The sequence below is a fragment of the Phoca vitulina genome, unplaced genomic scaffold, assembly GCF_004348235.1.
Source record: "Phoca vitulina isolate PV1807 unplaced genomic scaffold, GSC_HSeal_1.0 scaffold2, whole genome shotgun sequence".
NCBI classification, from domain to species: domain Eukaryota; kingdom Metazoa; phylum Chordata; class Mammalia; order Carnivora; family Phocidae; genus Phoca; species Phoca vitulina.
Genome location: NW_022589705.1, coordinates 88,838,974 through 88,866,916, shown reverse-complemented (window position 1 = coordinate 88,866,916; position 27,943 = coordinate 88,838,974). Strand labels below are relative to the sequence as shown.

The following is a 27,943-nucleotide window of genomic DNA, read 5'->3' as shown; positions in this document are numbered from 1 at the left end:
ATGTCACTGCAGAGGATCGTGCGTGTGTCCCTGGAGCATGCCACCAGCGCTGTGTGTGTGGCTGGCGTGGAGACCCTCGTGGACATTTATGGGTAAGAGCCAGAGGCCTAGAGGTCTCCAGCTGTGCAGGGCTTCCTTGGGGCTCAGGCCTGGCCCGGTTGCCCTCCCCAAGCCAGGGGACTTGCAGTGGTTGAGCTCTGGTCCAGGGCCTTCGAGGGTGCTGGTGTCATGGGGGCTTGGGCACACTGGAGGACCCTGCAGGCTGGGTACACAAGAATAGGAAGAGGTGTGTACCCCCAGCCCTGGTCCCCAGCTTATGAACTCTGCAAAGAGCATCAATCATTTCTTTAGAAATCATTTATGTTTATGTAGCACTTCCTATGTGCCAGACACTGTTCTAAGTGTGGCAAGCTCCTTGAATTTAATCCTTGAACTTTAACGCTCCAATTTAACCTTCACAACAACCTATGAGCTAAGTTTGTTGTCAGCTTCATCTCATTTGATGGATGAGGAAACTGGCACAGAGAGGGCAAGCCATTTGCTCAGGTCACACAGTAACTAAGTGTCAATGCCAGGATTCAAACCCATTCATGGTCAAGGGTCTTATGCTTTTAGTTGTCTGCCCCTTAAAGAGGAAGGATTCGGTTTGCTCCCGCCATTCAGAGCCCACATGATATGGCCCTGCTGTGTACCATGACCATAGCCTTAAAGCCAGTGGCTGGAGGTAAGGCCCCACCTTCTCTCTCTCCCAGGAAGAAAAGGAGAGTTTAGGCAGGGTTTTAGGAACTGGGCTCTGGGAACCACTGGGGAGCTGGCTAATTAGCTTTTTGGGGAGTCTCCAGGGGACCCAGCTCCAAGGCTGAGCTGAGGATACAGGTAGTCAGGGGACAGGGAGGAGAGAAGGCAGAACTGTGTCACCATTCCCTCGTCACCGGTCTCCCACCCTCTCCTCAGACCGGGTTTCGAAACCTCAGCACTACTGATGATAATTCCCCGTTGCGGAGGCTGTCCTGTGCACTGCGAGATGCTGAGCAGAGCCTTGGCTTCTACTCACCAGGTGCCTGTGGCACACACCCACTTGTGACAGCCAAAAATGTCTCCAGACATTGCCAAACGTGCCCTGTGGGGGGAAAAATCACTCCCAGTTGAGGACCAGTATCCCAGACTAAGACTTTAAAAACTGGATTGAACTTAGTCAGAAGCAGAGATGGGATTGGTCCCAGAGCATTAGATAAGAAGGGGTGAGGGGCTGGTCATGGGAGGGAATCAAGTCTGGAGCAGGCCTAGCCCAGCTAGGCACTGGTAGCTAAAGCCTGGTTGATGGTGCGTGGGCAGTGAGAAGTAGGAAGGAGATTTGGAGGAGGGGGCACGGAGGCTGTGCCAGGAGGAGTGACAAGGGAGGCAGGTGTCCATGCTGCCTGGCGCCACCCCCTCCTTCAGCGCTGCGTGCCCATGGCCGTGACTCACCTGCGTCGGCTGCCTCATGCCCGTCGGGCAGATGTGCTTCCAGTCTGACCTGCCCCAGGAAACTCAGGGCCGGGTCCTCCCCTGCAGAGCTTCCTTAGAGGATGGAGGATGAACTGGGGCCACCAGAGGCAAAGGCAGCAGTGTCTTGGGGTTATGCGAATGGATGTGCCGTGTTGGGGTTCGCAGAGGAGGCTGTTGGGGGGACAGGCACAGGGTGCAGAGCAGAGCCTCAGGCACCCTCAAATGAAGGATTCTTGGGCCTCTATGACCGGACCTCCTCTGTTCACACGTTCATCAAGTATTTCTTTGGGGTCTAGTGTGGACCGGGCATGGGGACACAATGGTGAACAAGGAGGCCTGGTCCCCACTCTCTGAGAATCCTGTCCCTTCAGAGTTCTATCAGAGGCTGGACTACCTCACCCTTTGTGGAAGGATTCCTGTCTTGCGAGGGGAGAGGGACCGGGTTAGCTCTATGGTCCCTTCCAGCTTGGAGATGTCGTGACTCCGCAATCCTAGGTGTTCACACTGTGGGCCAACAAGGGAAAGGAGAATGAGTGTGTTGGCTCAGTCCTGGCGCCGTGACTTAGCCGCCGTCAGACTTCGGGAAAGTCATTTAACTTCTTGGAGTCTGTTCCTTCACCTGTAGGATGGACACAGTCCCATCAGCAATGGTACTTAGAGACTGCTCCATAGCAGATGCCACCCGAAACCTTGATGGTTAGTAACTAATTCTCACAATTCTATGACGGGGAGGGGGGAGACTATCATCATCCCCATTTTATAGATGAGAAAACGGAGGAACAGAGAGGTTGAGTAGCTTGCCCCATGTCACACAGCCCATGAGGAGCGGCGGAGCCAGGCTGCAACCCAAACACTTTGACCTTCACTTCAGGGGACTCTGAGGAGGATTGAATGAGATTGTGTGTGTGTAGAGCACATAGGCCATGCCTGGCACGTGGCGGACATTCCGTCATGGTAACCGCCACCACCACCACCACCATCATCATCATCATCATCATTTTAAGGCTCTGTCCTGGCCCTTTGGACAGCCTCAAGTGTCCCCAAACCTGCCATCCACAAGATGGGCACAACCTCTGAACCCCACTGGGAGAAGGAGGCGATGAGAAAAGAGAAATTAACGTAAGCCGAGCAGTCGGGACAGGTTTTCTGGGGGAAGGACACCATCCAGACCCCTGGGGCACCCCGTCTGTGGCAATGGACTAAACCCTGTCTTCTTGCCTTCCGTTGACTTGGAGACAGCCCCGACTTGGTAAGGGGGCTTTGCTTTCCTGAGCAGGGGTCTGTAGGGGGAAGGGTAGGAAGGGAGACACATGGGTGTGCTGAGCCACACCCTGGGGATGGATGCGCAGCCAGGGTTGAAAACCACTGCCCTAGTTGGACAAGCCAACAACTCCCGTCACCTCTTGCTCAGTGGCGGCAGGTCAATGGAGTGAAAAGGCAGAGGGCACCTGGGGGCTAGGATCCCTGAGTTTTAGTCCTAGCTCTCTTGTCCTTTTCTATCTCATCTTGAGCCATTTTCTGCTCCTTCCTGGGCCTCAGTTTCCCCTCATGTGGCCTGAAGAGGCTGGCATAGACCAGTGGGTTGCAGGGCTCTCTGCCTGCCTCCACCAGCTTGTGCCATGTGAGCATGTTGACCTGCCTGGGCAGACGGGGCCCTGGGAGGCTGATGCATCGTCAACTCTCCTAATGATCTGGGCTTTAGGAAAAGGGTTCATGGGGCCGCCGTTTCTCAGGGGCAGAAAGAATGTGAGACTGAGGAGGGACAGTGATCTTCTGACCCTGGTGATGGTGAGGCCAGAGGACTTGGGATCTGGGGACCTCGATGAACAGGGAGGGGCAGCCGGTACTGCTACCCAGAGCCTGAGCTGTCTGGGCCTTGGTCTGCTCTGTCCTCGTGGGCCACGTCGGTGGGGACCATGGTGGTCATCTTGTCAACCTGTCTGTTTTCAGCCACAAAGGCCTTTCCCATCAGTTTTTCGGCTCCGAAATATCTGGTTTCGTTTTCCCAGAGGCCAAGGCCCTGAGCCCATGAAAGGAGAGGATGGGTTTGGGTTTGCAGGGGAGTGGGGGACAGAGCCGGCTGTGAGTCCCAGCTCTGTCACTGGCCAGCTGTGTGACTCTGGGCAAATCACCTGTCATCTCTGGGCCTGCTCCCTCATCTGTACGGCAGAGATAACAGGACCGACGCTGTGTAGCTGTGGGGATACTTTGTCACCATTGTCACTATCATCATCCTCACCATTGAAGGGGTGACACAGAGCATAACGGAAGACCGGACTTGTGTTGATTCCTAGGAGAGGAATCACCCTGAGTCCTTCCCACGCTGCCTGGGGAGACAGCCCACCCTTAGCCATGGCTCTCAGACGTCACTGGGCATCAGTGTGGCTTGAAGGACAGGTTCCGGGGACCCTGCCGGCAGCACAGCTCGATCTGGACTCTGCATTTTCAATAGGCAGGTCTGAGGTTGGCCACCATGAGGGCGCCTAGCTGTCCTGGTTTGCCCAAGACCTGCTGGGTTTTAGCACTGGAAGTCCTATACCCCAGGACACACCCCGTCTCCGGCAAAACAGAACTGTTGGTCACCGTGGCATGCTTTACGCCCCTTCATCATCTAGGCTGGTAGGGCCTCCAGCACAGCTGGGCTCCCAGGCTGGCCAGAGCTGCTCAGTGCGGAGAAGGGCCTCGGACTGTCCCGTGCGTGGACAGCCTCAGTGGGGGAAAGCCCAAAGCCCCCAGGGCTGGGGCATGGTCTAGAGCAGCATGCTGGCAGCTCAGAGTGGCCTGGCTGGAGGAAACTTTGAACTCTGAGCCTCTGGCTTCTTCCCCTGCTCTCCACAGGATGGGAAACCCAGACCCTCCTGTACCTGACGCAGGCTCTTCTCCCAGCAGCCACCTTTTGATCTTCCTAACAGCTTCCCTGATGGGGCATGAGCACTGGACCGGGAGTCTGGAGCCCTACCTTCTAGTCCCTTCTCTTCTGGGCCTCAGTTTCCCTGGAGTGAAGTGAGGCTCAGGTGCCTCTAACTTTCACTCATCTGGAGCATTTACACACACTGACTCCTTTAATCTTTTCCACTTTATAGACGGAGACACAGGGGCAGAGGGAGGCCAAGTGTCTCTCTCAAGGTCACACACCTAGTGGGTGGTAGGGCTGGGATTTGAACCCAGCCTGCCGGGGCCCAGCACCCACAGGCTTAACCCCCTCACCTCAGCTCCAAGGTGTCGCCCCTCCTGATCAAGAACCTTCGCTGGCTCCCCATCACAGCCTGAGTTTACCCTTGACCTCCTAAGGCTCCCCTATGAAAACGCCTTCCCCTCGGACGTGTCTCCTTGTCCTTGGTTCCCCTGCCTCCCTCCAGGAAGCTGCCCCCAGCCCCCTCAAGCCCATCCTCTCAACTTGCCTCCGTCTGCCCATTTCCTGCTTCCTAATTTACTTGAAGAACCCCCTTCCCCCATCTTGGATGGGTGGTTTTCCAAGCCTTTCCCATTATTACATCTGAGCCTTACAATTGCCCGTGAGGTTGACCAAGTGAGTGTCATCATTCCACTTTGTAGGGAGGCTAGGTGATTTATTCAGTGTCACCTGTCTAATGTGCGACCCAACCCAGTCTAGAACCTGACTCTTGACTCTGGTCCTGGCACCACTGAGATCTTGGCTTCTTCCCCCCAGGCCTGAAGGGATCTTCATCAGAGATCCCTGGCGCCTTATACAGGGAGATGCAAGGGAACTGGGCTGAGATACCCCAAACGCAGGGGCTGGGGCTGGGGCTGGGGAGCTGGGTGGGGTTCCATACCGGGAGGATCATCAAGTTGCTCACCTCCAGCTCGTGGGCACCCGGGATCCAAGCAGCAACTTGGGGTTGGGGGGAGTTTCATGAGAAGTTTATAAACCTCCTGGGGAGCTGGAGGCCAGGTAACTCAGGGAGTGGGGCTGAGGGTGCTCCCTGGGGTGGAGGGGGGCCCTTCATACCCAGTCTATTTCCACGTGTCTGTCTTTCTGGCTCTCCATCTCTCTGGGTTTTTCTATATCTCTTTGTCTCTCTCTGTCTCTGTCTTTCTCTGTCGCTGTGCCCGCATGCCTCTCTGTCCAGGTTCTTTATGTCCCATGATGGGCCGGCCCACACACCCAGAGCACAACAGGACAGAAGGCACCACCAGCCCTGGAAATTACAGGTTTTGGGAATAGGGTTGCCAGATAAAATCCAGGATGCCTAGTTAAATTTGAAATCCAGATAAACAATTAATATATATATATATATATATATATATATATATATATATATATATATTTAGTGTAAGCATGTCCCAAATATCACATGGGACATCCTTAGACTAAAATAATTGTTGTTTATCTGAAGTCCGAGTCTAACTAGGTGTTCTCTATTTTTGTTTGCTAAATCTAGCAGCCCTGCTTGGGAGGAGAAGCAGGTGGGTTGGCCCCTCCCCGCTGGTGAGGACGCCTAGGAGGGCCACGCCCAGGACTGGGACCCGCCTAATGATGTGGCACTTGGGTTTGGCTTATTTCTTTATTTATAAAAAAAAAGCCACTTTGAGAAGTATCAGAACCCTGCCAGTGGAGGAGTGAAGGGGGTATATTGAAGGAGGTCTGCTCTCCTCCAAGTGGAGCAGGGAAAGGAAGAGGGCTGGGAGTCGAATCGCCAGCTGTGCAAGCTTGGAGAAGTCTCTTGCCCATCCTGAGCCTCTGTTTCCCCATGTGTAAGTGGGAGTAATAATCCCCTCCTCCCGGGGCCACGGGGAGGATGAAATGAATGCTGGTTGGAAGGGCTTAGCCAGGCCTGCCCTGGTGAGCGTGCAGGGGATGGGGGCCTGGGGGGCTCTGATTATTGTGATTACTCTTGGGGAGGCGGTGGGTGAGAATATGGACTCAGGAACCAGAAGGCCTGGGTTGGGATCCCAGTCCTGCCACTTACTAGCTCCGTGACCTTGGACAGTTTAATTAATCTCAGTTTCCCCATCTGTAAAAAGGGAGACAGTGGTAGTCCGCGTCTCCTAGGTTTATTGAGAGGGTTACATGATGTAATAGGACCTAAGAACTGTGCACAGGACTGGCGTATAGCAAAAGCTCGACAAATGTCAGCTCCTGTTATCCCCCAGGCACACGTGTGTGCTGCTTCCTCCAGGAAGCCTTCTGGTCCCTCTGGCTCACAGTGGCTTCTCCCTGCATGGGATTCCACTGACCACTGACTTCCTGACCGTAAGTCCCATCGGGCTGCCCTGGGCAGGGCTGTTTTTAACTCCCTGGTGGGATGGAAGGTTCTGGGGCAGTGGAGAGAGCAGTGGGGTGTATCTGCCTCAGTCTGGCAATGCTTCTGGGCACAGTGGGCACCCTGGGCACCCCACAGACAATCAGAGGTGTGAACAGACTGATTGCAAACATGACTCCCAGACTAACCGGAGGGGATGGGGAAACGCAGTCCCAGGGCTGAATGACATAGGCTTTTTAACCATCTAAATAATGCACGGTTGTTTGACTGAATCTGGCCCGGTTTCCCAGGTGCCACTGCAGTGCCACAGAGAAGCAGGGGCTCTGTGTCAGATGCCGTGTGACCTCGGGCTTGTTACTTGATCTCTCTGAGCCTCAGTTTCTCACATTTGCAATGGAGATGATACCACTTGCTTTGCAGACTTATAAGAATAAAAGGAGCTGGGAAATACAAGGCGCCTGGCACATAGTAGGCCCTCCACAATATTTACTACCCTTCCCTAGGGAAGACCCCAAGAACATCTCGCCCGCTAAAGAAGGGTGCACTGGGACTTTGAGGGGAGACTGCTCTTCTTAAAGCCATGCTCAGAACTGCAGTGGGGTCCATTTGCAGGCTGATGTCCACCGAGCTCCTTGTGCCCAGCTCGGCACCGGGGGGTTATAAAGCACTCAACTGGGTCCTAACTTGCAAAGAGCTTGCAGTTTTGTGGCGAGTTAAAATAACTCACAAGCGAAGTGTTAATAAACACAGAACCTTGGAATGTGAGACTGTGTATGCATTTGTGTAGGGTCCAGGCTTCACTCCCAGGAGCTTGCTGTGGGGATCTGAGAGGCTTGGGGTGGTCAGGGAAGGCTTCCTGGAGGAAGCAAGAATTTGAGCCAAAGCTCAAGCATCTGAACAAGTATTGCCTCACTTCCCATGGCTTCTTGTCCTTCCCAGATCGGTACCTGAGGGCACAGAGATGTTCGAGGTCTATGGGACCCCTGGCGTGGACATCTACATCTCTTCTAGTGTGGAGAGGGGCCGGGAGCGCGCGGATACCAGGCGGTGGCACTTTGATACAGGGTTGGAGATCATCGTGGTCATGAACTCTCCCAGCAACGACCTCAATGACAGTCATGTGAGCCGGTCCCCTGGTCTGGGGGGGGGGCGTGTGGGGCAGTGATCTAGTTCCACAAGGTCTGGCACCCTCTATTTACCCAGATGGCAGGGTAGCATGATGGGTAAGTACCTGCTCCCGGAACCGGCCAGCCCTGCAACTTACAGACATAAACTGTGTGTCTGCTGGCAAGTCACATCAGCCCTCGGGGCCTCGGTTTCCCCATCTGTAAAATGGGGGTGATCACAGCACCTTTCCTCTTGGTGTTGGTGTGGGGTGGAACATGAGCCAACATTTGCTGCTTTTCTTGTTTCCCAAGACCCCAGTGAAGGGAGGTGTCCCCGTTTTTCTGCAGGCTGAGGGTTGATTAGGTGATCTCTGCCACTCCGAATGGACAGAAAGCAGAGATGGGGGGATTCCAGTGCCTGGGAGACCCCCTTGTACTGGGTGCCTCACCTCCTAATCCACTCTCTCCTACCCCCTTCCCTTCTCAGAGGCACGTAACTCCCCCTCCTCACCTCTCTGCTCATTCAGCCACCAAGGGTGAGTTTAACAAGCCCCAGCTGTAGGCAGGGTTCTGACCTCAGGGCAGGGGGCATTAGAAGAGGGCGAAATGGGGTGGCCCTGGAGCTTGGCCCAGGTGATGCCCCCTTAAAGGGGTGAGGGGAAGCAGGCCTTGTCATGTGGGCAGGTTCCCGCTTCATGCCAGGAGCAGTGTTGTAGGAAACTGACCTTTTAAGGACCACTGACCATACGCCACGTCCTGGGCAGCCATGACCTCACGCAGCCCTCACAACAGCTCAGAGAGGCGGGGTCTGATCCCCATTCCATAGGTGGGGCCACCAAGGTTCAGAGTAACTGTGTCCAGGCCACAGAGCCAATGAGTTAGAGAGCTAGAATTCTACACAGACCTGGCTGACACCTGGGCGGCAGTTTCCCTTCACCACCCCCTCGTCTTTTCCCATCTGTGTATCTGAGATGAGCCCCCCCACTGAGCTCTGTGACGCAGGTGGACAGGTAAATGAACTCATTTTACAGAGAAGGAAACTGAGAACGAGAAGGGGGGTGGCTTACCCGAAGTTACCCCATCTAGTGAGTAGCAGAGTCAGTGAGGTTCGGGACAGAGTCCCCAGGACAGGGCAAGAGGACCAGCCAGCCAGTAAGGGACCCCTCCTGGGTGCCCTGCCAAGCCGGGGCTGTGTGGATGCCAAAGACCAGAGGGATTGAGGAGGGTCGGAGTGTCTGCCCTTCCCCCACCTTTGGCCTAGATCCGGGTAACTCTATGCCTGAGGCCAGCATCATTGCTCAGGCTTGACAGTTGGGTGTCAGTGATTGCAGGATTTAGGGGCTCCCAGCACTGAGGGGTGAATGGCCTCTATAAGATCCTGAGCCTTCTGGCAGAGCTGAGGGACCCCCATCAAGAGGGAACATGTAAGCGGAGGGCCGTGGGCCAAAGGGGCTTTGATACATGGGCCTTGAACTGTATTCTCATCAGTCACAGTCAGCCCAGCCTTTAACAGCTACTGGGGCTTGCTGTAGCCAAGGACAGCGCTGAGCATGTCACCCGCCTTCCTTCTTTGATGGTCACAGCCTACAATCAACCCTTTGGGGTAGGGACTATTATTATCCCTATATAGCAGGGGATATTGAGGCCCGGAGAGGACAAGTGACTCTTCCCAGGATAGTCACAAGTGGTAGATCCGGAACAGGACCCCAGGGCAGCACCAGCTCACACAGTGCCGCCTGCCCTCTGTTAGCAATAGCCCGCGTGTCTGGGGCCCTGCCCATGGGGTCAGTCTTGTACATGCATTGTTTCTAAGCAGCACTAAAATCCTCTGTGGGCCGTAGGGTTTCGTATGTTTGCTGTTCTGCAGATGAGGAAACCAGATAGGTCAGAAAGGTGAGGGACCTTGGCCAAGGTCACAGAACCCAGAGGTGCTGGCCTCAAGTCCAGGCCTGGCTGAATCCCACAGATAAGAGAAGGTCCCTAAACCCTGCCCTGTCAGAGACCTCCTTTTTTAACAAATGGCAAAGCAGAGATCCAAAGGGGAGCAGGGGTTTGTCCAAATCACACGGTAATCATTGGCAGCCCTGGGACCCAAGTCTCTAGGGAATCCCTCACAAATTGTTCCCATTTTACAGATGGGCCAAGCAAGGCATGGAAAAATAAATGGCACAGAGACTAATGGAAGAGCTGGGTTGGTAAACTCAATTGCAGTGAACAGAGATTCCTGAGACCCTTTCTCTTTCCTGCCAGATCCCCCAAGACCTGTCCTTTGGGGTGGGGGCTATTGGCTTCAGCTGGCTTGACTCTGGCCCCATTTCTCTACAGGTGCAGATTTCCTACCACTCCAGCCATGAGCCCCTGCCCCTGGCCTATGCGGTGCTCTACCTCACCTGTGTTGGTAAGTTGGGGGTCATGCTAGGGCTTGGGCCAAGGGTGGGGAGTGGTTGGGAATGACAAGGAACAAGAGTCTTTTTATAAACATCAATTCATTTTATTTTAAAAATTAAAATAAGCATACATTTAAAAAATTCAAGTGGTATAAAGGAGTATATATTGAAAAGTAAACCTCCCTTTCTCCCAACTGAAAACTTCCAGTTCCCCAAGCCCAGCATCCTTCTAGAGATCTACTATGCTTGTGCAGGTGGACACAGGAATACTTGTATACCCCCCTTTTGTAAGCAAAGGGGGACATACTCTAGGCCTGGAACTGGACCTTGCTTTTTCCACCTTAAGTTTTTTGTGCCAATTGTCCACAAATTGTATATAAATTCCATGCACGATAACTCAGATTGATTAGTACATTAAAGGAAAAGGTAGATAACATGAATTAACAGATGGGGAATTTCAACAGAGAGCTGAAAACTATAAGGTGTCAAATGGAAATGCTAGAACTAAAAATCATGGTAACAGGTAAAAAAAATGTTCTTGGTGGGTTGTCTTGGTAGACTTGACACAGCTAGAGAGAGGATCAGTGAACTTGAAGATAGGGCAATGATAAATTCGACTGTATTAAATTTTAGAACTTTTATACAACAGAGGACAAGTAAAAAGTCAAACTATGGGGCTGCCTGGCTGGCTCAGTCCACAGAGCAAATGAATCTTGATCTCAGGGTCATGAGTTCAAGCCCCACACTGGGCACAGAGCTTACTTTAAACAAAAAGGGAAGAAAAAGTCAACATATGAACTGGGAGAAGAAATTTGCAATGTATATGGCTGACTCGGTACATATAGGTTATGGAGAACTCCAATCAATAGGAAAAAAAGACAAACTAACGGAAATAGGCAAAAAATATGAACAAGCAATTCACAGAAGAGAAAGCCCCAGTGATCAGAACCTAAATGGAAAGATGCTTAACTCAACATTGCCAAGGATGTGGAACTGGGGAGCTCCTTGACGGTGGGTGGGAGTTTGCATGGGTACAAGCACCTGCAGAGCACTTAGCAAGAAAGTTGAAGATGCTCTGTCTGTAGGAGGCATTGTTAGAGGCAAAATGTACATTGTTGGACTCGTGCCGGACTCCTGGGAACCCCATAATGACTTACTCTCTGTCCTCCCCTTGCAGACATTGCTCTGGATTGTGACCTGAACTGTGAGGGCAGGCAGAATAGGAGCTTTGTGGACAAGGTAGGGCGATTCAACCTGGGCCCAGAAAGGGGCATGGAGTTTGGAGTTGACCTAGGCTGGGTTAAGAGGGGCGAGGACATTACAGGTATGCCTGCCTCCTAGCTGCTGCGGAGGTCAGGAGAGCCAAATGGGAGCCCGGCATGGCTGGGGATCTTCTTTCACCAGGAGAAAAATTATTACCAAGAATTATCAAATATATACATCCCCAGGCCTGGGCTAGGCCTTGCTTTGTGGGGAAAAGTCCTTCTGGAATTTCAGTCTAGGTCAGGGGTCAGGAAACTTTTTCTGTAAAAGTGAGATAGTAAATATTTTAGGCATTGCAAAGTGTTTCTGTTGCAACTATTCAATTCTGCCAGTGTAGTGTGAAAGAGCTATAGTCAATACAATGGATGTGACTATTCCAATAAAACTTTATTTACAAAAACAGGCAGTGGGCCAGAAGTGGCCCCTGGCCCTGGTGTGCCAACCTTCTGATCTAGGTGAAAGGGGAACTCTACCAAGTATGAGACTGTTAAAGAACTTTGGGCTGAACTGTGGTGGCACTGAACGCATTGGGAGTTCAGAGCAGAAGGTCAAGATGGGCTGCATGAGCAAGGAAGACTTCCTTTGAAGTCCACTTGAGCTAGGTTCTAAAGCAATGCAAGAGGGAAGGCATTCCAGGTGGAGGGAAGAGCGGGAGCCAAGGCCTGGAGCCGGGAATGGATCATGGATCTATAATCAGGAAGTTGCCCATTGAGAAATAGGACATGGGCTGGAGAGTCATTGCAGTTGGCCATGAGAGACCTCGGTGTAGTTTCGACTTGCTGGTGTGGGCAATCGGGAGCCACTGCAGTATCTGGTGCAGGAAGTGCTTCCGTGAGAGTGGACTTGTCCTCACAGGGAGGGCGAAGAGGAAGAGACGGGGTCAGGAGGCCGGCCAGGAGGTTGCTGGGCGGGGGCACAGGACGGGTCCGAGCCCCATCACCAGCTGTGCTTTGCCGTTGGCAGCGGGATTGGGTCTGGGGGCCTGGCGGGTATGGAGCCATCCTGCTGGTGAACTGCGATAGGGATGATCTGAACTGCAATGACCAGGACAACCGTGACCGGCATGTGCACTGCCTGCAAGGTGAGGGGGTGCCCAGGGTCACTGCTCAGCCACCCTGCAGGTAGCATTGAAGGGAGCATCGGGGGCCAAAGTTCCAGCTCCTGGACACACTTTGATGTCGCTTAAAACCTGCCTCAGGCTGGCAGCTAACCCCTCCCAGCCTGTCTGTGGAAGATCCAAAGCTTCCTATCTGCACCCCAGATCCAGCCTCCCACCAGGCACCCGTGACTCATTTCAGGACGCCCCATGTTCTAAGTCAGTCCCACACTGCACGCAACAGCCCCGTGCGGAAGGCCACAGTAATATCCTGGGGTGCGGGCCGGGGGCTTTATGCGTGGGTGGGCACAGCTGCTCCGAAAGGGGGCACATCGGTCCCTCGTTTCAGATTGGGGAGCGCTGAGGCTCAGGGAGGGAGCGGCCTGCCCAATGTCAACAGAGAGTGACGCTTGCCCTGAGAGCAGACTCTCCCCAGCACGCTGCCCGGGCGGCCCCACACTTGTCACCTGTCCCCGGGCACGGGGCTGGCTGCTCTCTACTTCCTGTTGCTCTGGGCAGGTGAGGGAGTGGAGGCGGGAGAGGGTATGACGTATTCACGTGGCACACGCTTACGGACGTTCTTATGCTTTGCCCTTGATGGTTTCCAGTGTTTTCACAGGGTGGGCAGAGCCGGGGCTCAGAGACCCAGGTCTTGGCGCCCTCTGCCCTTGGAGGGGGGGTGGTGTGGTGGGCAGGAGGAGAAGACGCGGAGTGTCGCGGGCCCCCTGAGCTGCCACCCCTGCCTGGCTCCACAGACCTGGAAGACATGTCCATCATGGTCCTGAAGACCCAAGGCCCCGCCGCCCTCTTTGATGACCACAAACTTATCCTCCACACTTCCAGCTATGACGCCAAGTGGGCACGGGTCTTCCACGCCTGTGGTGAGTTCATGCTCATCCCCTCCCCCTGCTCCCACTGCTGGGGGGCCTCAGTTTCCCCACCTTGGGCCGGAGGGCAGGCTCTGCTCTGGCTTCCAGCCTGCCTGGGGGTTCAGAGGAAGCAGGGTCAGCTGGCGGAACTCTGAAACAGGCGGGCTGGCGTCCCCGCACAGCCATGACCCAAGGCCGTTTGATTGGACGAATTAAAATGTATTTAGGGGCGCCTGGGTGGCTCCACCAGTTAGGCGTCTGCCTTCAGCTCAGGTCGTTTTCTCAGGGTCCTGGAATGGATCTCCGTGTCAGGCTCCCTGCTCAGTGGGGAGTCTGCTTCTCCCTCTCCCTCTACCCCTCCCCCTGCTTGTGCTCTCTCTCTCTCAAATAAATAAAATCTTTAAACAATATATTTAAAAGTATATTTTAAGCATGTTCAGAAATTCTTATTATCAAAACTTTCAAACACACACAAAAGTAGAGAGAATAGTGACAAACCCCTGTATGCCAGTCACTCAGATTCAACAATGACCGCGGTTTTGCTTCTCTTGCTTCATCTGTTGTTTGCTCAAGTATTGTAAAACCACTCCCAGACATGGGGGCTACTGCCCCTGCAGAATTCAGCGTGCATCACCCCCCAAAACCACGGACTATTGCTCCACAGAATCATAGTATGAGCAAGGACATAAAATCCCTTTTTTTTTTTTCAAGATGTTATTTATTTATTTGACAGAGGGAGACACAGCGAGAGAGGGAACACAAGCAGGGGGAGTGGGAGAGGGAGAAGCAGGCTTCCCACCCAGCAGGGAGCCCAATACGGGGCTCGATCCCAGGACCCCGGAATCGTGACCTGAGCAAATGCTTAACAGACTGAGCCACCCAGGCGCCCCTAACATAAAATCCCTTTTAAAGATACAAATGCATATAAGTGATAAAATGCTCATTTTAAAAAAGCTCAAACAAGGGGCGTCTGGGTGGCGCAGTGGATTGGGCGTCTGACTCTTGGTTTCAGCTCAGGTCGTGATCTCAGGGTCCTGAGATCGAGCCCCACATTGGGCTCCACGCTCAGCAGGGAGTTTGCTTGGGATTCTCTCTCCCTCTGCTCTCTGCCCCACCCCCACTCACACGTGCCCTCTCTAAAATAAATATTTTAAAAACATTAAAAAAAAAAAGATCAAACAACATAGAAGTATATAAGGTAAAAAATGAGAGTTCCCCCTCCCTACCCCTAAACCTGACTCTTTAAAATGAGTTCACTGTTAACGATTTGCTACGGGTTCTTCCCGACTTTTCTCTGGATGCATTAAATGTGCATGCATGTGTGTGTGTGCGCACGTGTGTGTGGTGTGTACATATCCTGCTTTCCAAAGACTTTCTTCCGTTGAATGATATCTGACATTCCTTCCTGTATTTGTGCAGCTCTGCCTCATTCTCTTCCCCCGCGGTGTGGTATTCCAAAGCACGGGGGTGCTGTAACTTATCCACTCCCCTGAGCATGCACCTGTTTGCAGCGCTCTGGGCTGACCACAGTATAGGTTCCTCGAGGGCAGGGGCGTTGCTCACAGCTGCATACTGAGCCTAGAACCAGGCCTCCCAGGTGCAGAGCAGGTGCTCAGTAAATACTTGTTCAATGAATGAACAGCCAGGGAACACCCTCGTACGTGTATTCGCAGCAAAGACATCTAGAAGCGGGATTGCTCATTAGGAGTAGACCTTACTTTGTGAGATGCTGCCGAGTTGTCCCCAGCAGGTCTGAACAGCCATCTTAGAAAGGAAGGGCCTTTCCCCTGGCCTTGCCCACACCGGGCATCAAGCATCTTCTCTCCTTCGCTGGTGGGAGGGCAGAGGCCGGGGCTGCCTGTCTGGCTTGAGGGGTTTCGGTGAGGTTGGCCCAGCTCCTCCTGCGCCCTCATGCTCTGCGGGCCCACTTGGGGGTCACGGCCGTCCCGTCCCGTCCCCTCCCAGGTCCTGAAGACTCATGCAAGTCCTACAGGCACGTGCTGGGCCAGGACAAGGTGTCCTACAAGGTGCCCCGCTTCCACGGGGACGAGGAACGCTTCTTTGTGGAGGGTCTCTCGTTCCCTGATGCCAGCTTCACGGGGCTCGTCTCCTTCCACGTCACCCTGCTGGACGACTCCAACGAGGTGAGGGGTGGCCGGGGCAAAGAGGGTAAGAGAGGGCTCCCTCCCTGAGAGAGAGGGGCACCACCAGCGTGGAGGACCCCAGACCTTTCGACCACCCCGCTGCTGCCCTTCTAGAAACGAGGAGATGTCAACGGGATCAGCCGGGCCTCTGGACTCCAAGGCCAGTGCTCTTGTCCTTCTGCCCGTCTTCCCCTGTAGGATTTCTCTGAGTCCCCAATCTTCACCGACACCGTGGTGTTTCGTGTGGCGCCCTGGATTATGACGCCCAGCACCCTGCCGCCCCTGGAGGTATACGTGTGCCGGTGAGTGTGGGAGGGGGGGCATGGGTGTCCTTCAGACCCTGGTGGCCCCTCTGGTCTCCACACCTGGCTCTGTCCTGAGCCACGCTCCCTGGGCTTGTCCACAGCGTGAGGAACAACACATGTTTTGTGGACGCTGTGGCGGAGCTGGCCACGAAGGCCGGCTGCAAGCTGACCATCTGCCCGCAGAATGAGAACCGCAATGACCGCTGGATCCAGGTACCATGGCCGCTGGGCAGCATCCAGCCAGGATGGCATCTTGGAGGGAGAGGCTGGTCCATCCTGACCCAGGGCAGGGAGGGGAGGTTGCTGTGAATATCTAGAAGGACCTGGGGGCTGTGACTATCCTCCCCAGCGCACTCTTTTTTCTCAATCTAGACCTAGAGCTCCCTCCCTCTCTCCAGAACTTTCTAGAGACACAGGCACACAGTGACACTAGATTTAACCCACATTCACCCACAGGATCTGGGCTAGGCACGGGGCTGGCCCCGAAGGGAATGGCCGAGGTGTGGGACACACTCTCTGCCCTCAGCAGCCTGGCCCTGTGGTTCCCCACGGAAGGCAGCTTTGTCCTCCAAGGGACATTTGGCAGTATCTGGAGAAAGGTTTGGCTGTCACCCCGAGGCTGGTGGTGCTCCTGGCTTCTAGTGGGGATGCTGCTAAGCGTCCTACAATGAATGCACAGGGTGGCCCCACAGCAAAGAATTAGCTGGCCCCAAGTGTCACGTGTGCCAAGGCTGAGAAACACCGGTGTGGTGAATTATTGCAACAGCCCCGCTCACCCTGCTCCTGCAATTGAAGATGTAGTAGGGGTACCAGCAACGTGCCAGCAGGGTTTGGAGGAGGGTGGCATCACCTCTGTCTGGGGGATGAATAAAGACCTCCAGGAGGAAGGGCATCGGGGCAGGACCAAGTAGGTGATGTGCTCGCAGGGGGCCCATGCCCAGGGCCACAGAGATGATAAGGGCCACACTGGGGCTCAGTGGATGGTGGGCCTCACAGAGGACCAGCATGTGCAAAGGCCCTGAGAGGGGAGGCATGAGAAAGCTCGCCTTGGGCTCTTGTTGGCCACGGCAAGGTTCCGTGAAGGAGCTGAAGTGGGAGACCGTGCATGCCAAGCTGAGAAGCTTTCATGGCTGGCGGTTCATCCGATGAGGCGGATGTTCGGGGCAGGACCCTGGAGCAAGATGGGCTGGGTGAGGATCCTGGTGGTGCCACTGACAGCTCTGTGTCCTTGGACGAACAATTAGACCTCTCTGTTTCTCACTTTCCTCATCTATAACGTGGGCAATCATAGTGCCTCTGCATGAGTGTGTGTGTGATGAGCGTTCGTGGAGTTACTATTTATAAAGGGCTGAGAGCAGGGCCAGGCACACAACAGTGAGCTTCTCATTGGGTGTAGAGTTCGTCGGTGCTGGGCCCTCTTTGCCTCCAGGACCAGAGGGATCAGGATTGAGCTGGGCTAAATGTTGAGAGATCTGAGGAGGCAGACCTATACCTCCTTTGGTCACCTCAGCCCTGTCCATGACCACACGTGGAGGCCAGAGGTGCTGGCTGATGTCCAGTGACTTGTTTGTCCAACTCAGGCCACCCTGTGCCCCTCTCTGTGGCCACTTTGCCCTGATCTGGCATGGGGACCCGCCCAGGGTCACGTCCATGTTCTCGTTCATTCCCCACCTGTCTTGCTGTGTGACCTTAGGCAAGAGCGCCCCCTCTCTGAGCCTCCAGCCCCTCCTCCAGCCAGCAAGCATCATGAACCCCTGCCTTCTTCACCCCAAAGGGCAAAGCAGGCCTGAGACAAAGAACCCCCAAGAACAGTCTTCCCCAAAGCGCTCAGTGCCAAACGAGTGTTGATTGTCCACAGGCTGTCTCTCTCATTCGCAGGACGAGATGGAGCTGGGCTATGTTCAGGCGCCACACAAGACCTTCCCGGTGGTCTTTGACTCCCCCAGGAATGGGGAACTGCAGGACTTCCCTTACAAAAGAATCCTGGTGAGTGGTCCAGGCCACAGGCTGCAGCCTGGCTCTGAGGGCCGAGGAACGTTTCCCGAAGCCCCACCAGGGTGTAGAGTCTAGGGCGCAGCACGGGGACCACGTTCTTTAGGGACAGGAGTGACCAGATAGAACACGGGAGATGCCTAGTTACATTTGAATTTCAGATCGGCAATGAGGAACTGTTTGGTATAAGTATGTTCCAAGCCTTGCACGGGACACAGTTATACTAAAAATATATTGTTTATCTGAAATTCAAAGTTAACTATGCATCCTGTATTTTTATTTACTAAATTTGGCAGCCCTAGGTAAGGGCGGTTTCGGGGGCGGGGCAGTGCCGCTGTTAAGAACACAGGCTTTGGAATCAGAACCACCCGGCTGTTATTCAGAGGCTGTGTGACCTGGCCTGAGTCACTTGCCCTCTCTGAGCCTCAGTTTCTTCATCAGCAAAAATGATATCATAGCCCTGGCCTCACAACTGTTTGTGAGGCTTCTCTGTACTGGGCAGAGGGAGCCCACAGCACTGTTAGCTGAGATTAATATTGGTAATAAGGAATACTGTGAAGATGGTGGTTGGGGACCTCCTAGAAGAGAGAGGGGAGACTGCCTTGGTACTGTAGAGACCGTGAGGCCCTTCCAACCACCGCCCCCCCCCCCCGCCAGAGGTGGTAGGAGCTCTCACCTGGGCCTCAATGTTGATTGAGTTCCTTTTAAGAGATGGCCCTGGGGAGCTCTCCCCTTTTTCAGGGTGGAAAGACTGAGGCTCCATCCTCAGTCCCTTGGTCCCCAGGAACAGGCTGCTCTAGAACAGCCAGGAACTTGCCCTTGGGCTGCACTTGGCAGGAAGGCTGTTCAGAGGGTAAGGGGCGGGGGCCATAGCCTCGGGCTCCATGTCTAATGGGGAGTATAGGCAACCAGGGCCCTTTCCACTATCTCCCTGTGACCATGGGGATAACGTGCTCTAATGTGGCAGCAGGGCCAGAGCGCCTGTGTATTTCCCTACTTTGACCTCTATGCATGCGTGAAATATTGAATAGGTCATATCCCTGTCTTTGACTCAGTATTTCCATCTGAAGAATGGGCAGCCACTCCTGCCCCATCCTTAAGGAACTCGGAGCCCAGCAAGTTGGTTCAAGCTCTTTCTGGTGACCCCCACCCCTAGCCTGACTCAGTTTCCCTTGCCAGGGTCCAGATTTCGGCTATGTGACTCGGGAACCACAAGACAGCTCTGTGAGTGGCCTGGACTCCTTTGGGAACCTGGAGGTCAGCCCCCCAGTGGTGGCCAATGGGAAAGAGTACCCCCTGGGGAGGATCCTCATCGGGGGCAACCTGCCTGGGTGAGAGAGGAGCAGGGAGAGGCGTTCCTGGGGTGGAAGGTGGTGATGGTGGCTGGGGTGGTGGCGGTGAGGGACAATTCCACTCCTGGGAGAGAACCAGTGAGGAGTGATAAATTCCTAGTTCTAGATGGGGTGAGGGGAGGCAGTGCGCTGATCACCAGACACTGTCCGCGCTTACCTTGGTGAGTTTGAGAAGGCCAAAGTCAGCAGAGACCTAAGAGATCATTCAGTCCCGCCTTTCCATTTCACAAGTGAGCCCAGAGAGGGTGAGTGACCTGGTACAGGTCACACAGAATGCAAAATCGTGACTAAACTTAGGTCTTCTGATTCCAAAAAGAAATGATATTGCTAATAACATACTATTAATTAATAGTTCTAGAAGAAAAAGCTTCAAGTCTCAACAGTCCTAGAGCAATTACATTTTAAGAGCTTGTTCATACTATGACGTAAATGACTACTATGAAATGTTTTCCTGACAACAGGAGAAGGAAGGTATAGGACATGAAAAATGAGGTGTCATAACACACACACACACGCACACACATGCACGCACACACAGAATAACAGATTATTTGTTCAACATGTGACACGAGATACTGATGCAAAAGAAAAGGAATTATATAGTTATGGTTTTATGCTGTGGAATAGACCAAGACTTTGAGCCAACCAAATTCAACAAAGCAGTTAGGACAGACTTGCAGTCAAAAAACAGGTGAATCAAGGGGCTTTGGAGGGAACTAACTGCCCTCAACACGCAATCCCACAGAAAGAGGAAGTTCAAGGCGCCTGGGTGGCTCAGTCAGTTAAGCGTCTGACTCTTGATCTCAGCTCAGGTCTTGATCTCAGGGTCCCAAGTTCAAGCCCTACGTTGGGCTCCATGCTGGGTATGGATCCTACTTAAAGAAAGAAAAAAAAGAAAGAGGAAGTTTGGGTCACGCCATTAGATACTATGCAGAAGGCCAAAGAAGAATGGGGCTTAAGCTCATGAGCATAGAATGCTGGGGCTGTGCGGCCCCTTGGGGGTGATCTTGTCCACCTCTCTCCCCACTGATGTACAGAAGGTGAGGCCACAGGAAGAGAGACACAAGTTAAACTCCAAGAAGAGCCGCCTGGCCCCAGGGATGGAACAGGGTGGTGAATCAGTCTCTTGGAGAATGTGAGGATGGGTCCGAGGGCAGCTCTGAGCATTTGCCTGGATGGCAAGACCTGGGGGTCACTGACCAGGTGGGATTGAGCTGTCCTGCATCTGCTCAAGAGCTCAGCCTGGGCAGAATTTAAAAGACACAGTGCATGTTTTTTTTTGTTTGTTTGTTTAAAAAAATCAAATACTGCAGAAATCTTGAACTCTTGTTATTCCATTTCTGCATAGACTTTTTTAAGCTAAGAAATTCTTTTAACCCCAGGTCCAGCGGCCGCCGGGTCACCCAGGTGGTGCGGGACTTCCTCTATGCGCAGAGGGTGCAGCCCCCCGTGGAGCTCTTTGTGGACTGGCTGGCCGTGGGCCACGTGGATGAGTTTCTGAGCTTCGTCCCTGCCCCCGATGGGAAGGTAAGGACAGTGGTGACATGCCTGTCCCCGGGGTCTGGGCCAGAGGATGAGCTCCAGGGGGGCCGTGCTGAGGCCAGGGAGCTCAGGCGGGTCTGCCCTCTCCACACAGGGCTTCCGGATGCTCCTGGCCAGCCCTAGCGCTTGCTTCAAGCTCTTCCAGGCAAAGCAGAAGTGGGGCCACGGCGGTGCCCTCCTGTTCAAAGGGGTTGTTGGTGGGTACCCCCGCTGTGTCCCTCACCCCAGCTTTCCTGCCCCCTCCCCTAAAGCAGGATGCATCATGGCTTGAGAGAGGGATCGCGAAGTCTATATAGCAGGGTGGTCCCCCCAAACTCAAGAGCCTCACTGCCGCTGCACGCCTTGCCCACCAGCCCCCACTGCCCACCAGTGGCTGGGGCAGAGACGTGGCGAGCTGCATGGGCCCGTGACCAGTATCCTCAGACAGGGCCCTCACCTCAGGAAGTTTAATGCTCTGCTATCACCGTCTTGAAATTCTTAACCATTTGTGCTTCGTGAGTGAATCCTCTTGCCGCCTCCCGGGGATGAGATCCCCTGTACACCCCTCATTCCCTGGGGCCTCAGCCATGGGCAGTGGGGGCTGGCGGGGCTTCCTTTCTCTGCCCCCCCCAAGCAGTGATTGCGGCAGCAGGAGCCTGGACATGGGGAGGCCTGGGTGCATGTACCCCTCAGCATCTCGGGGGGGGCACCTGGCATTAACTGTCCTTGTCCTGGACTGGCGGTGGGCGGCTCGCAAGGGGTGAGCCTCTTGCCCACCCCCGATCCAGGCAGCTAGCACCCCGCTGTGTGGAGGCCGCAGTACCCGGCGGAGTCGGCCTGTTTGCCATGGGCTCGGGATGGCGGGCCTGGGGGAAAGGGAGACGTCTGGCTCGACGTGGGTCCCGCGGCTCGTGGGCTGGGACGCCTGGCAGCCGGTGGGCTGTGCGCACGCGTCAAGTTTCAGCTGGGGCTCCCAGCGCTGCGGGGGTCTGTGCTCACCACGCGGGTGTCCCGTACCGAGGGAGCGTGACATCAAATAGCAAGTGAAAAACCAACAGGACAGGGCAGGAGAGAGACCATGGAGGAAAGAACAAACCTTATATTTTAGTACCTTTAGTGATACTTTTTCTTTCCCGCTCTTTGAACAAAGGGTCCCACATTCTCATTTTGCTTGGAAGGTATTCTGAGAGCCATTGTGCCTGGAGCTGGGGCGGGGGGCAAGCTTGCTGGAATGGCTCCCTTCCCGTCCCCACCAAGACTGTGAATCTGAGAGGTCTGGTCCTCTCTGACAGGGACCCTGGTGCTCTCAGGCCAAAAACCTTTGGCTGCGGGGATTGCAGCTTTTCTTGGCCTCATGGGAGGTAAATAATGTCCCGGACCAAACCTCCAAGGGAAAAGCTTCTGCAGAACTCAGAAGTTCTCAAGTAGAACTTTGTAGTCCCCTTCTCCCCATTTACGATCCTCACCCCCTTCCCGGCACCACCCTGGAGCCCCAGCTGTAAGGTGTAAGAAATACAGTCTTCCCAACCCCCTTGCTCCCGTAAGGACTGTGGCTAAACGCCTCTGGGTCCAGAGCAAACCTGAAAAAGCCTCAAATCCAGATGTTATGTACCAGGTGGAAGGAAAGCCATTGTCACCTTTCCTGGAAGGACCACACTGACAGTGAACAAGACCCAGGAACAGGCTGAGTGGGTTTTCTAGCTGCCCAGCTGGGAAGGAGGATGTGGGAATCACAGCTGTCAGGCCACAAGCAGCCATGTGCGTGGGGAGGCCAGCATATTTCACTAGTGACACGGTGTGCCAGGCCCCACGTACTCTCCTCTTCCCTACATACCCAAGAACACGGGGAAGTCGGGTGACTCACCGGCCCAGAGGGCTCAGCAAGAACACGATGGAGCTGGAACTAGACCCCGGCTGGCTGAGCCCAGCTGGGGCGGAGGGGATGCCGAGCCTGCAGATGGGCACGTGGGTCCAGGGAGCCCTGTCTTACCCCTTGGTCAAGGTTTGCAGCCCTTTGTGAACACTGGGCTTGGGTTTGAATCACAAGCCCCCTGTTTCCCAGCTGTAAGGTCCTAGGTGAATCTTTTTGCCTCCCTGAGCCTGAATGTGCCCGTCCGTAAAATAGGGTGAGAATGCACACCTTGTGGGGTTACAGGGAGGTTAAATGAGGTGTTGAATGGGGAGAACCGAACTCAGGGCCTGCCCCTGGTAAGAGCTCGCCGGCAGCTGTGAGGATTGTGAGCCTAACCTCCCTTTCCCGGTCCAGCCCATCGGAAACAGGCCTCCAGGGAGCCCCTTGGCCATGCAGTCCCCTCGTGGAGGGCAGGGACAGGGTCCAGTGGTGTCCGTCAGGGCTGATGGATGGGTAGGTGACCCAGCCCCATTACCACCACTAGCTGGAAAGAAGAGGGATCAGCAGCCAGTGTCCTAGAAGGGGCAGATGCTTCCAGTGAAAAGCATCACCCCACTTCCAATGCACTCAAATAGAGGTCTAAGGTGTGTGGTGCTCAGCCACCCGTCCGTCCCTCCCCTCCCACCCCCCGGCTTGTTACATGGCCAGGCCGAGCTCTGCTGGGTGGTGCCTACCCCATGTCTGGAAAGGCCAGAGAGCTACTGACTCACAAGACCAGTAGCTGTGAACTTGACCTCTGCCTGGCTGCCTCCCAGAGCCGGTGGTGACCCTCACCTCTGGTGTCGTTCCTGCCCCTCCTCTAACGTCTGTCTCTCCCTCACAGGGGATAAGCCAGTCAACACCGTCTCCATCAACCAGGTCCTCTCCAATGTAAACCTCATCAGTTACAATAAGTTCGTGCAGGTACAGGGCATGGGCTGTGAGGGGAAGGTGGGCACGGCTGGGGACGGTGATGGGGACGGAGTCTGAGGCTCAGGGTCCGTGAAAGCCCAGGCTGGAACTGGCCCAGAGAGAGAGGCTCCAACCCCTCCTCTGATCCAGGAGAAATGAGGGGTAAGCCGTGTGCATGTGAGGAGGACACACATCCAGGCAGAGGGAAGAGCACAGACGATGGCCCTGAGGTAGAATGAAGGGGCATGGAATATTTGAGGATGAGCCAAGGGGTTCTGGGGAGGTGAGGGGAGGCTGGGTCATCAAGTGATGGAGGGCATTGCAAGGACTTTGACATTTGAGGCCACTAGGGGAGGTGGGCAGAGGGGGGACCCGATCTGATTTATTCTCTGAAAGGATCGCTCTGCGGCTGTGTTGAGAATATATCAATATTTCATAGCAGGGGGTGGGGGTAGTGACATTAGGCCCCGGCAAGAAACACGTGGGACCTCAAGCTGGATAACTGGAATAGTTTAATCAAGGGAATATTTACAAAGGCGCAGGCAGGATCTGAGGAAATCAACAGGGGGCTGTGCAGTATCCCCAGGTTAGGGAGAGGGGAGTCGTCACCACCCCTAGACCTGAGGGAATTAGGGAGGGGACATGTTACTGGAACCTGGACAGGTCACCATGGAAAGAGGGCTTGGAGACAGGAGCTGTGACCTTCCTGGCCAGCCCACAGTAACTTGGCAGTGAAGGAGCTATAGGAATAAATACCCCCCCTGCACTCTGCTACCCCCCCACCTCCTGGCAGTGCCCCATTGGCTGTACCTGGCCAGAAGTCAGTGGGCACAGGAGCCCCCGATTCCCAAGGACCAGGCTCCCAAGGCACAGAGCAGAGGAGGAGGTATACGGAGGGTCCAGAAGGGCAAACAGAATACCCAGCATGCTGTCATCTAAGAAGTAAATGCCAAGACAGAGTTAAACATGCAGGGATCCCATTAGGGACAGTGCCTGGGAACCAAGGACAAGGAGACACGTCCGAGGGGAAGACATTTTCACAGGGGAGCCTTAGGAGGTCAAGGGTAAACTCAGGCTGTGATGGGGAGCCAGCGAAGGTTCTTGATCAGGAGGGGCAATACCTTGGAGCTGAGGTGAGGGGGTTAAGCCTGTGGGTGCTGGGCCCCGGCAGGCTGGGTTCAAATCCCAGCCCTACCACCCACTAGGTGTGTGACCTTGAGAGAGACACTTGGCCTCCCTCTGCTTCTGTGTCTCCGTCTATAAAGTGGAGAAGATTAAAGGAGTCAGTGTGTGTAAACGCTCCAGACGAGTGAAAGTTAGAGGCACCTGAACCCATGCCTCACTTCACTCCAGGGAAACCGAGGTCCAGAAGAGAAGGGACTAGAAGGTAGGGCTCCAGACTCCCGGTCCAGTGCTCACGCCCCATCAGGGAAGCTGTGAGGAAGAGGAAGGGAGCTGGAGGGAACTGGGAGAGCGGACCCTCAGTGGGCGAGAGGGAAGGAAGGCTGAGGGAAGCATCCTATACCACAATGCAGTCTCAGACAGGTTCAGCAAGGCTGTGGGAGATTCCGCAAGCCAAAGATGGCCATAGGTCTGCCTTAGTATCCTTGCTGCACTCACCGTTGGCTCTTAGCAACTGGTGGGAGGTGTGGCCCTGGGATTTCAGAGCCAGAGCCAGGCAGCAAGGCCCTTGGTCGAGTCTACGCCCATAGCTGGAGGTCCGCGAGGAACGTGATGCTGGCTGCCACAGGGCATGGAAGCAGAAGAAGCAAGGAGACTGGTTAGGAAGTTGTCAACCAGGCTGGGGCGTGGGCAGGGGATGGCTGTCCACCAGGTGGGAGCAGTGGAGGTGGTGGGAAGAAATTCAGACTGGGGATATGTTTTAGAGGTAGAGCCCACGGCACGTGCTGAAGATGGGTGTGAAGTGAGAGGGAAGGAGGCACGGGCCCCACAGCAAGGCTTTAGGCTCGAGTAGCTAGCTGCGTTCATAGAGCTGAAGGACCCTGGCGGGGCGGGGGGGGGGGTGGGGTGGGGAGGCGCGTGTAGAAATGAAGAGTTTGTCTTTGGACATGTTATATCTGATGTGCCAATTAGCCATCCAGGTGAAGAGGCAAAGTGGTGGTTGTATGTGCAAATCTGAGATCAGGAAAGAGGGTGGGTCTACAAAGCAGTTGGGAAATAGAAATGTGGGAGTTGTCAGTGTGTAGATGGTGTTTTAAACCATGAGACTGAAGGAGAGCCCCCTAAGGCGTGAAGGATGTGAAGAAGGGAAGAGGGTGAAAGATGGAACGTTCTGGAACACTCACAAAAACAGAATGCTGTGGAACACTCTGGAACTAGCCCGGTTAGTGGTATAGGACTGTGAGATGTGGGACCCAGAACAGGTGTGTTTTGACAAAGGGACACAGAAGTAAGGTTTGTGTGGAGAGTTGGCCCATGGGCAGTTGGGCAGCCTGTCTCCTTAACTAGACATGACCTCCTGGATCCCCCCAAAATCCACTGGAAAGGTCTCTCCAACTCAACCCACCTCCCTAGAGCTGCATCGACTGGAACCGGGAGGTGCTGAAGCGGGAGCTGGGCTTGACTGAGCAGGACATCATTGACATCCCCCAGCTCTTCAAGACTGAGAGGAGAAAGGCGGTGGCCTTCTTCCCTGACTTGGTGAGGCCACCTTTCGTGACTTAAATCTGTTTCATCAAATTAGGCTCCAAGCTTTTGCTCCCTAGCAGGGCAAGACGTTTGGTCACTGCCATGTTTGGGATTGTGGTGGCTGGTGGGGGTGGCAGAGAGAATCAGGGGTCCCATGATGGCCAGCAGATGGGCTTCTAGTTGGCTGACTGTCTTGGTCACTACAGAAGGCTCATTGGCCAAGCCCCTTACTCAAGGGCCATCAAGGAAGGGCCCTTCCCTTCCCCCAGGGACCCACTTGATATTTGTGGAGTGAAGCAATGACCACATAAGGTCATGTGTGCACAGCACGCAGTATCAGCTGGGAGCTCAGACACCCCTTGTGCTCCCTCTGTCCCAGCTCATAGCTGTTCACCCATCCCCCATATATTCAGGGTACACTGTCAGAGAAATGATTAAGGCTGCTCCCTGCTTTCAAGGAGTTTCCACTCTAATCTAGTGGGAGGGAAACTCTCTTCACCTCCCTTAGGGTGTGTCCCACTCAAGGGTCTCTTTCATATAATAAAGTCATGTGCTAATTGAGAGGTGGGACAAAGCACTTCCAGCCTGAGAGGTAGGCCTGGAGATCCACGAAGGCTTTGTGGAAGAGGTGGCCTTTGGTTGAGGCCTGGGGGCTTTGCCTCCGGAACATCTGGACTGCTGGGGCCCCATCCCATGGGTTCCGATTCAGCAGGTGGCGCAGAGGCTGCTCTCGGAGGACTACACTTTGAGTAGCACTACTGTAGATGACCCAACTCTCCTCGCCACCCTTCCCCTCCTCCAGCCCCTCTTCACCTCCACCCCCCAGAGGAACTCAACTCGCCCATCATCAGAGCCTTACAGGGGGCCTGTCCACACCCACCATTGCTTCAGCCCCCCATTTCCCTTCCCCTTTCTGGCTAACCTTTTGTCCTCCTTGATTTCCCCATTTGCAAAACTCGATTTCCCCTTCCTTCCTGCATTTTAAGGCGGATCTGCAGTTATGTAAGTGCCTCCAGTGTTTGCAGAAAACAGGGCCACCCGAGCCGGCTTTAGCCCGAGCAGGAGGTTTAATGCAGCAGAGCCCCCCCCACATACAGACACAGGCAGAGATCCACTGGACTGGCCCACTCTGTCAACTTCCAATACCGCAGGGAGAGAGAATCTGATTGGTCCAGCTTGGGTCAGATGTCTGCGCTGGTCCAATCAGCTACAACCTAGGAAGTTGGGATTCTGCCGCACAAACATGGCAGCCACCAGAGTCCGCCCATAAGGAGGGTCGTCACCAGAGAAATTAGCTGTCCCTAGGAGCTCTGTGGTTGCTCCCATGGGATGGCACAGCTGGCTAGAGTCTCACCAGCCCAGGTGCCTCTCCCCCTGCGTGCAAGTATGAGGAGCTGTTTTCAGGGCTGCCCGCAAGACGGACGCAGGTCCTGCCAGGTGTGGTGCAGGTGTTGAGGCGGACCTGATGATGAAGTGCTGCCCCTGAGCTGGGACCCCGCTTCTTTGCAGGTGAACATGCTGGTGCTGGGGAAGCACCTGGGCATCCCCAAGCCCTTCGGACCCATCATCGATGGCCAATGCTGCCTGGAGGAGAAGGTGCGGTCCCTGCTGGAGCCGCTGGGCCTCCACTGCACCTTCATCGACGACTTCACCCCGTACCACACGCTGCACGGGGAGGTGCACTGCGGCACCAACGTGCGCCGGCAGCCCTTCTCCTTCAAGTGGTGGCGCATGGTGCCCTGA

At 54.6% G+C, this 27,943-nt stretch overlaps 1 protein-coding gene across 1 annotated transcript; it reads left to right on the top strand.

The window, feature by feature from the left end:
• On the top strand, positions 1 to 27,943 carry PADI3 (peptidyl arginine deiminase 3). The gene is made up of 16 exons (XM_032418333.1): positions 1 to 92; positions 7,653 to 7,833; positions 10,145 to 10,217; positions 11,384 to 11,445; positions 12,433 to 12,550; positions 13,321 to 13,446; positions 15,400 to 15,578; positions 15,777 to 15,880; positions 15,985 to 16,096; positions 17,762 to 17,869; positions 19,055 to 19,206; positions 20,610 to 20,754; positions 20,864 to 20,966; positions 23,484 to 23,563; positions 26,087 to 26,212; positions 27,710 to 27,943. Exons 1-16 carry the CDS (start codon positions 1 to 3, stop codon positions 27,941 to 27,943), a joined length of 1,995 nt encoding a protein of 664 aa, XP_032274224.1.